The 10,433-nt window shown below is 36.6% G+C and overlaps 1 protein-coding gene across 1 annotated transcript; it reads left to right on the plus strand.

The window, feature by feature from the left end:
* Positions 1–6,153: 6,153 nt before the first annotated feature.
* On the plus strand, positions 6,154–8,907 carry POP7 (POP7 homolog, ribonuclease P/MRP subunit). The gene is made up of 2 exons (XM_012550277.3): positions 6,154–6,347; positions 7,328–8,907. Exon 2 carries the CDS (start codon positions 7,340–7,342, stop codon positions 7,766–7,768), a length of 429 nt encoding a protein of 142 aa, XP_012405731.1. The 5' UTR covers positions 6,154–6,347; positions 7,328–7,339; the 3' UTR covers positions 7,769–8,907.
* The last annotated feature ends 1,526 nt before the right edge of the window (positions 8,908–10,433 follow it).

Consider the following 10,433-nt stretch of genomic DNA (forward strand, 5'->3'; position numbering starts at 1 on the left):
GCTTGGAAAGCATTAGAAATTTCAGGTATAACTTCAATTCCCTGGGGAGGAAATGTCTGTTAAGATGCAGTCTCCTGTTCCAGACATTTCCTGATAGGTTTGCTGAGACAAATTTCCTTTTTACTTGTCTATTTCTTCCCAGACTTTTCCAGATTTTTTTCATTGCCCTTTTGGCTGCAGGACTTTTCATGAATTCCTTGAATTCAATGTGAGCTTTTATTATAAGTGATGGGGATACCTTGTGCACAAGATATTCCATATTATAACATTCCTCTAAATGCAGTTCAAAGCTCAACAATTATGGCTATTTTCTCCTTATCTTTCTTTTCTCTTCTCACCTTAAAAAAGTCATTGCAATTTCTGCAATTTAGACTCTCTTTTCATCCTGCTTTTTACTTGGATCTTTGTGGAAATTCTTATAGCTGACAAAAAATGAAGATCTTGTATTGGTCTCTGTTTTAAGTGAAAAATTCTACCTTTCTATTGTTGGGAAAACAGGAATTAGAATCATTTGGGTTCTAGATTAATTTTTATCATGTGCTTAGTTTCCCTTTAAAAAGCCCAGTTTCCAGAGCATCTCTGTCATTTCTCATTGTATTTTAAACTTAGAATCTACATTGTGCCAATTTAATCTTTAAAATTTTTTCCAATTATTGACTCTGATTAATCCAAAGTAATTCTTACAAATCAGAATTACATTCCTCTTTGTATTGATTCGATATTTTACTTTATTAATCTTATATTTTTTTGCTTCTGAATCACAGTTCAAATATTCACATTGTTTTTAGTCTTGGCTTTCTTCCCCTGCAAATTAGTACAATTTTGTTATGTATCTCAAATCTATTGAATAATTTTTTTTTATTGGGAGTAAAATTTCCAAGTTTATAGGTAGTTTGGCCTTTTTTTTAATCCACTGGGAAATAATTTATGATTTATCAGATTTTCTTTTTAGAAACTGAATTATTTAAATTCTTTATTTCTTGTTCTGTTAATCTGGTTGTACTTTTTTTCTTTTTTGGTATTCAACCATTTTATTTAAATTGTCAGTTTGGTTTACATATAATTGGACAAAATAATTTCTAAGAATTTTCATAATTTTTTCCTACTCTTGTGGTTTCTTTTTTTTTAATTTGTCTTTTTTCTCTTTTTTTATTAAAGCATTTTATTTTCAAAACATATGCATGGATAATTTTCAACATTCATCCTTGCAAAACCTTGTGTTCCAATTTTTTCTATCCCTTCCTCTCACTCCCTCTCCTAGATGGCAAATAATTCAATATATGTTAAACATATGCAGTAATTCAATACATATTTCCACAATTATCATGCTGCACAAGAAATATCAGATCAAAAAGGGGAAAAAATGAGAAAGAAAACAAAGTGCAAGCAAACAACAAAAAAGTAAAAATACTATATTGTGATCCACACTCAGTTCCTACAGTCCACTGTCTCAGTGCAGATGGCTCTTTTCATCACAAGACCATTGGAACTGGTCTGAATCATCTCATTGTTGAGAAGAGCCACGTCCATCAGAACTGATCTTTATATAATCTTGTTGTTGCCGTGTACAATGATCTCCTGGCTTTGCTTACTTCACTTACTCACTTAGTTCATGGAAGTCTCTCCAGACCTCTCTGAAATCATTCTACTGATTGGTTAAAACAATAATATTCTATAACATTCATATGCCATAACTTATTCAGCCATTCTCCAACTGATGGTAGGATTCCTTCTTTTTGTTTCCAAATAGTTTGTATAATATTGGAATTAATTCTTTAAATGTTGGTGGAATTCACTTGTCAATCCATCTGGCCCTAGAGATCTTTTCTTAGGGAGTTGATTAATAGCTTGTTAAATTTCTTTTTCTAAAATGGGACTATTAGAGTAATCTGTTTCCTCTGTTAAGCTAGGCAATCTATATTTTTGTAAATATTCTTTTCTTTTCACTTGCATTATCATATTTATTGGCATACAGTTGTGCAAAAAACTCCTAATTATTGCTCTAATTTCCTCTTCACTGGTAGAAAGTTAACTCTTTTCATTTTTGATACTAACAATATTGATTTTCTTCTTTCCTTTTTCTAATCAAATTAACTAAAGGTTTATTTTTTGTTGGTTTTTTCATAAAACCAGCTCTTAGTTGAGTAGTTCAATAATTTTTTTTTACTTTAAATTTTATTAATCTCCCCTTTTATTTTCAGAATTTCAAATTTGGTATTTACTTGTCCATCTTCTTCCCTTTTGCTGGATAGTGGATTCTTGGCTGAAATTCAAGTTACTTTGCCTTTAAGAATATCAGATTCCAGGCCCTTTGATCCTTTAAAGTGGAAACTGCTTGGTTCTGGGTAATGTTGATTGTGGTTCCTCGATTTGAATTGTTTCTTTTTGGCTGCTTGCAACATTTTCTCCTTGATCTGATAATTCTGAAATTTAGCTACGATATTCCTTGGAGTTTTCATTTTGGGGTATTTTTGAGGAGGAGATTGGTGAATTCTTTCAATAGCTATTTTACTTTCTGGTTCTAGGACATCAGGATATCAGTTTTCCTTGATGATTTCCTGAAAGATGATGTCTAGGCTCTTTTATTCATTATGGTTTTCAGGAAGTCCAATAAGTCTTAAATTGTCTCTCCTAGATCTATTTTCCAGGTCAGTTGTTTTTCCAAAGAGGTATTTTAGATTTTCTTCTTTTTTTTTTTTTTCATTTTTTTGGTCTTATTTGACTGATTCTTGATGTTTCATTAAGTCATTTATTTCCATTCAATTTTAATTTTTATTGAATTATTTTCTTCAGTTACCTTTTTTTTTAAAGCTCCTTTTGTATTTGGCCAGATGAATTTTTAAAAGAGTTGTTTTGTTCAATGGATTTTTTTTCCATTTCACAAATTCTGTTTTTCAAGTTGTTTTTTTCCCCATTTTGTCAAATATACTTTGTAAAGAGTTATATGCTTTTTTCCATTTCACTAAATCTATTTTGTAAGGAGTTTTCTTCAGATAATTTCTGTTTCTTTTTCAAAATTCTCCTGAAATGTTCTCATTTCCTTTCCCCATTTTTCTTCTTTCTTTTAAGATCCTTTTTGAATTCGTCTAAGAAAATCATGTGAGATAGGAACCAACTACTATCACCCTGTGGGGCTTCATCTGGAGATGATTTGCTTTTAGCATCCTTAGGGTTTGAGGTCTGTTCTTTTCTTTCTCCATAAAAACTACCTATGGTCAGAGTTCTTTTTGCTTTTTTGCTCATTTAAAAAAAAAAAAAAGATTGAGGTCTGCTCTTATGGCAAAGGGGAGATTTTCCCAAGCTTCTTATATGGACTTCAGCAGCTACCCTGGGTAGGTGAGGCTGACTTCCAGTGCTGAGTGGGCATGGCCAAGTCCCACATTATTCTGGGGTTCAGAAGCTATTTGCCTTTTGTATTTGTGTTGGATGTCTCAATTAATCTGCTAATCCAGAGGCTGGTAGCCAGAACAGAGTAGCCAACACTGTTGTATTTTGGCTAAGAGCCTCTCCATAGATTCCATGGCATGTAGACTGTTATCTACACTGTGCCTGTACTCAACTGTCTTCCCTTCCCTCTTCCCCATTGAAAGAGACTTTTTTGTGAAGTTTTTTCAAAATATGTTCTGCTATAAATTTGTTACACTACAAATATTTATGGGTTTTATTATACCAGTTTAGAAGCTTGATTTGGTGTTGATCTGATGGACATCAGAAGTGCTCAGATAAAGATGTAAGATGTGTCTCCTTTCCACCATCTTCTTTTTAATTTTTTAATACCAGCAATTCAGTTTTCTAAGAAAAAATCAGGCTAGCTAATAACCTATTTAATTTCTAAAAGAAAATCAGCTTCTAGTTTTATCTGTTTAATAGTTTATCTCTGATTTTATCCATCTCATTTTCAAGATTTATTTTTGAGTGTTTAAATGGGGCTTCTTCAAATCTGTTGTTTTTCTTTTTCACTTGCATGCCAATTAATCAACCTGCTCTCTACCTTTTTTGTTGACAAAAGTATTTGGACATATAATTTTCCTCCTAAAAACTAATTTGTTTGGATCCCAAAAGTTTTGATGTTTTTTTTTTTCTTTGATTAAAATGTCCATTGTTTCTGTGATTTATTCTTTGTGTTATTTAACCTCAACAAATTTCAATCATCTCTTCAAAGGCCCTTTATTCAACATAATTTTTATTATACTGTGGTCAATAAAAGATGTGCTTAATATATCTGCTTTCCTATATTGTGGGGATGGATGTTGATATACCATAATGCATAGTTAATTTTGGTAAAGGTGCTGTAGATACCTGAGAAAGATAGATATTTCTTTCTAATTCCACTCAATTACCAGAGAACTATTCTATTTTTTTTTTTTTTTAAGTTCTAATCAGGTCCTTAACTTTCTTGTTTATCTTTTGGTTTGAATTGTCTTAGTTTGAGTACATTGAGATTCCCTGCTATTATTGTAGTTGGGAACAGTAGTAGTGATGGTGATGGTCAGTGTTAAGTTGTGGTAGTATCTATGTGTATACACTATAGTTTTGGAATTTATTTCTCGGAATCTATTAACTTTTCCTTTTATTTAGGAGCTATATTTGGTGCAATTTAAATATTAAGTATTTTACTATATTGTTTTTGGCATCTTCAAGCATATTTAAATATAAAAATTCTTTTTCTCTCTTTTCATCAAATTTTTGCTGTTATTTTTGAGATTGTGATTGCTCACTTTTTAAAAAAAATTTGCCCTAGTCTTATATTAATTTTGTGTGAATCTTTCTATTTCAAATGTTTCTTATAAACTATCTATTGCTCAATTGTTTTTTTCTAAAATGCATTTTTGACATTTTTTTGTTTTTTACATTGACTTAATTTCTTTTTGTATATTTCTGAGGGAGCTCTCTTTTACAATAAAGAAATTTTTTGGCTGATCTCTAGTGATTTTAATAAATCCATGTAATTAAAAAAATTTTTTTAAGGAAGATTTAAAAAAATCACAAAAAAGTGACAAACAAAATTCTACACTTATGGGCCCCACCCTTTGGGAAAGGTGCAGGAGATGGTCTCTTCCCTTTTTGAGGGCTAAACTTATACTTTCATAACATTAAGTTTAGATTATTTTATGTTTTTTTTTTTCCCCATTTATATTGTAAATCAATTTGTGGCTTATTTTCCTAACCCTACTTATTTCATTTTGCTCCAGTTCATGTGTCTTTTCATGCTTCTTTTTATTCATTGTGCTTATCATTTCTTATAACACTGTAATATTTAATTTGCATTTCATAAAACCATAATTTGTCTAGCCATTCCACAGATGAGCATCTACTGTTTCCTGTTCTTTGCTACCACAAAAAGAGCTGCTATAAATATTGTTTTATAAAGCACCTTGGGATGTATATCTAGCAGTGGAATCTCTGCGTCAAAAAGTATAGTCATTTTATTTCTAATACACCTCTCTTCATCAATGACTTCATCCTAGTCAAATCCCCGGTTAAGATAACTGTCTATTTCTCTCCTCTTGTACTCTGCCCTCTCTTCGCTCTTCTACCCCACTCTGTATTTACAGAGAATAAGATGTGAATGAGGCACTCTGTTGTTGTTCACTCATTTGTCTTATCCGACTTTTCACGACCTCATTTGGGTTTCCTTGGCAGAGATGCTGGAGTCGTTTGCTAATTCTTCCTCCAGATAATTTTAGATGAGAAACTAAAACTCTCGTCTCAAGGGCATTTCCATTCGTTCCTATTTGAACTCGGGTCTTTCTGACCCCGGGGGATGAAGAGCGGCCAAGGCGGTTCCACGAGGCCTGAACGCCCGGGGCTGTTCACCGGCGGACGCCGTTCTCACCCCATCGAGTCCAACCCCGGGCCTGAAAAGCCTACCCAGAATCCTCCCCTTCCCCTCGCACAGCCACGAGTTAGCAGCCCCACGGGGGTAAGGACATCGCGAGCGCTCACAGGCCCTCCCAGAAAACTCAAGTCCCTCCAAAGGCCCGACCCTCTTCTTTAGAACCCCGTCCCCCTCCATCCCTGGGATACTTTCTTCCATCCCATCGACCTTTTGGAAACATCGCGAGACTCCAAAATACGCGTTAGCCAGCCACGAGAGCAGGAAGCAAAAGGAAGGGGCGGGGGATGGAAAGCGAAGGGGAGAGGTCAAGAAAAGGAAAGGCGATTGGTGCAGAGAGGGAGGCAACGTGCACATGCGCATCGTTACTCCAGCTCGGCGAGCCTTGCACTACTCTCACCGCTAGTGTGGCTGCGTTGTCTCCTGGCGGGTCCTGCCTGAGGGGCTTCTGCCGGCCGAGGAACGAGCCGGCCCCAGCGCTCCGGGAGGAAGGCGCCCCCTTCCCGAGCCGGTGGGTGCCAGGGGGGAGCGGACAAGGGGCGGGGGTGTGTGTGATGTGTGTTGTGGTGGAGGAGAGTGCATATGCGCGGTGTACGGTTGCATAATCGTTATTGGTGCGGTGAGGGGGTGTGTCGTGCGTGCGCGTGGTACTGTGTGGTGCCGCGGGCGGTGCGTGATGGACGCAGCGTGCGTAGGAGGGGCTGTGCCTGAGTTTGGGTGGGCACATGTAAGTGAATGCGGTATAAAGATATATGAGTATAATTGCACGTCTCTATCACTTATCCATCCGTCAGTCAGTCAGGATGTAGGAGACGCTCAGCGCGCGCTTTGAGCCCAGGATCCCTGGGGTCTTTTCTCACCCTCTTTTAACAAGGGTGGGGGGAGGGGCTCAGGACTCTTGGCTGTTAACGCTTTTATGTCCTCACTCTCTGTATAAGGCTAGATGAAAATCTTGCCAAGTCCTTTGTAACTATTAAATGCTACTTGCTTTTGAGTGTCCGCCATTCCGTCTCCTAATGAAAACTGGGGCGAGGGTCAGAGAGACTGATAAACTCTCCTACGAAATACCTGTGTGAGCTTTGGCAAGATTCTAACCAGCATCAGTTGCCTTATCTGTAAAATGAGCTAATGGGCCTAGATCAGGGATTCTTAATCTAAGATTCATGAACTTTTAAAAAACATTTTCATAATGGCCTATTAACCTAATTGGTTTATTCTGTAATCCTATGTATTTTATGTTACACACTTAAAAGTGTTACTCTAAGAAGGATCCATAAGCTTTGCCAGATTGCCAAAGAGATCCCTACAGACAACGGTTAGGAACAGCTCATCTACATGAACTCTGAGGTGTGTTCTAGATAGAAGTAGCATTCTTAGGTTGTTTAGAAGAATGAAGCGGGAAAAGTCCAGATGTGTGTCCCTCCTCAAGTTCTCATCCTGGGTTGAATGGGATCCAGTTTAGCCGACCCCTTTCTTTCCATGTATCCACAGGACATAGGAGCTATGGCTGAGAATGGAGAGTTATGGGGAGCCGGTGAGGCGGAACTGGACCCAGTGGAGTACACTCTTCGAAAACGGCTTCCCCATCGTCTTCCCCGAAGACCAAATGACATCTATGTTAATATGAAGACTGACTTCAAGGCCCAGCTGGCTCGATGTCAGAAGCTTCTGGAGGGTGGTGGAGGGGGTAGGGGACAGGGTGGGTGTCCTGAGATTTACATTCATGGCCTGGGCCTGGCCATTAATCGAGCCATCAACATTGCCCTGCAATTGCAAGCTGGAAGCTTTGGGGCCTTGCAAGTAGCTGCCAACACTTCCACTGTGGAACTGGTAGATGAGCTGGAGCCTGAGAATAACAATCGAGAGCCATTAACCCGAACCCGAAATAACTCAGCCATCCACATTCGAGTCTTCCGTGTTACACCCAAGTAGTTGGAATGGAGTTCTACTGCTTTCTCAGCTGGATAGCCATATTTTCCTCTCTACATTATGCTGGACCATGGTTCTCCTTTTCACTGTTCATACTCTGGGCTCTTGGGAATCTTGCTTCCCTACCCATCTTTCAGGCTCTTAAAGAGAAATCCAGTTGTAGGTTTTCCAGTTTTCTGCCCTTATCCTAGAGAAGACCATTGGTTCAGGGTCCTGAAATTTAAAAAAAAAAAAAAAAAAAAGACTGTGATGGAAAAATTTGTGTTGTTTTTCTTGTTTGGGTCTAAGTAAATTTTTTTTTCAGAAACCAGAATGTTCTTTCTGACCTTTCTCTATCATTGTTTTAGTGTCTGTCACCCCACACAGTTTTTCTCCCATAGGATTCCTGGCCACTGGAAGGGAAGGGGATATTTCATTTCCTATCTGTGAAGCCTTCTTTCTGATTGATGGATCCATGTTTTTTCCCCCACTGCTTTCTCATTCTGCTTCATAAATCCTCTATAGATGATAAATGAATGAAAAAACATTTGAATAAGCTCTTATGGTATACAGGCCTCTATGCTAAGTATTAGGGACATGAAATAGAAAAGTGACAGGAAGTCATTCTCAAGGAATTCATTCACATCTCAAGACCTATGAGGGACCCACATAGGAGGGCTCATATATGGTACAGATGAAAAGGCCTACTACTCCTAAAGGTATAGCAGGAGTGCAGATGATAAAGATTTATCTAACATGCTGGAGGCTTTTATATTTCTCGGGGTATTAATGTACTAGTATTTCTCATTGCTTGCCATTCATGTTTTAAAATGATTGTGAACTAGAAAATCATGACCAATCTCATATACAAGCACATCCAAAAAAGCAAGGATTGTTTCTAATATTATGAGATAAAAATTGTTCTGATTTTGCTCACTTGGTCAATCCAAGTTTTCCCAGGTTGTTTTTTTTTTCAGTAACTGTCATCATGTCTGTTTATACATCCATATACCTATAATTTTTGCAATTTTTACCCCAATTGAGGGGTTTCTAATTGCTTTATTTGGGATACTGACAATTTGGCTTTTCTCTCTTGGGCATATTAGCTAATATTTTGTCTATTAGGTTTTTCCCCCTTAAAGCCAGACCCTAGTTTTATCAATTCATTTTTTTTTGATTTTCAGTTTAGTTCTTTGATTTTCAACATTTCTATTTTTTTGCATGCCTTTAGTAGATAATTTTTTTTAGTTGTTTAATTCATTGATCTCTCTCTTGTTCATGAAAAATGTTCAGTGACATCCATCTCCCTACAAATATTATTTTGGCTACATCCCAAAAGTTTTGTCTCAAAGTTGTAATTTTGGGGTAGAATTTTGTTGATGTGATTTGTTCTTTGATGACTAATTCTTTAGAATTCAATTAATAAGTCTCCTTACAGTTTTAAACTCTCCTCAAAGGCTTTTTATTGTTTATAATTTTTATTTTATTGTAGCCAGCAAATATTTAGTAAATGATGATCAGTAACAATATTTCAATTTTTATGTATTTGTGCAGTTTTATGCCCTAATTTCATACCTAGACAATTTTTTTAAAAGTCACATTCCAGCATAGGGATTCCTAACTTTTCTTGTGGCATGGACCAGATAGCTGTCTGATGAAGCCTATGGATCGTTTTACATGATAATATTTTTAAAGATATAAAATACATAAGATTAAAAAGGTTGACTTTTTGGCAACATTTTTCCATTATACTTGGTGACAGAATTTAGAGTGGAAGGAAATTTAGAGGTCAAGTCCAATCCTTTCAAATTATAGTTGAAAAAAATGGCCCACAGAGATAAATGAGCTGAAATAGTCTGATTTTAAATTCAGGTAATTTGACTCCAAAAGTTCCTAGTAGGAACTTTTCTTTCAAGTACTTATATGTCATGCCTTTTATTGTGTATAATTAAGTAATGCTATTAACTATTGTGTCTTTAAGTATAACTTTATTGTTGCCTTGTCTAAGATCATGATTGCTACCACTATGTTTTTTTTTTTAAATTCCCTGAAATTCCCCTGAAAGAAGCACACTACATTTTGAGTGTTTCATTTCCTGCCTGTGAAGCCCTTTCTGAGGCTAGTTCAGTCGGTAGAGCATGAGACTCTTAATCTCAGGGTCGTGGGCCCCACGTTGGGTGCCAAAATGTAATGTCAGGGGGCTAGCTTTCTGGAGGTCCGGACAGGCCTTAGTCTCAGCAGGATAGTCATCACGAGGACGGTTAGGAATAGAGTCTAAAGTCTTTATTGTCTCCTTCACAGTCTGTGACTGCCACAATCTGTCTCCTTCACAGTCTGTCCCAGGCTGACTATGTCCCCAGTTCACTAAGCCCTTTACTCTATTACAATTACATCATTACAGCATACTGAGTATATGCCAACTAGAGTGATTATATCATTATATCAAACTAGAGTGATTATATCATATACTAGATATATGTGAACTAGAGAACCATTGTCTCATCAATCACACTGAGTAAACACCTTGTAAGCTTCTTTCAAGTATACTTCTCCAGAGTTCTGGCCCTCTACACTCTCTTATTTAAATATTACCTGAAGGAGGGCCACAAGCCATGGGATGTTTTATTATGCTAGGTTTTGGAATGAGGCTAAGACCAGATGGTTAGGGGCTTATAGTTTTTTTGTTTGC

Source organism: Sarcophilus harrisii, chromosome 4, assembly GCF_902635505.1.
Source record: "Sarcophilus harrisii chromosome 4, mSarHar1.11, whole genome shotgun sequence".
Taxonomy (NCBI): domain Eukaryota; kingdom Metazoa; phylum Chordata; class Mammalia; order Dasyuromorphia; family Dasyuridae; genus Sarcophilus; species Sarcophilus harrisii.

Coding starts and splice junctions, on each gene's coding strand:
- POP7 (XM_012550277.3), top strand. CDS start 7,340: ATGGCTGAGAATGGAGAGTTATGGGGAGCCGGTGAGGCGGAACTGGAC.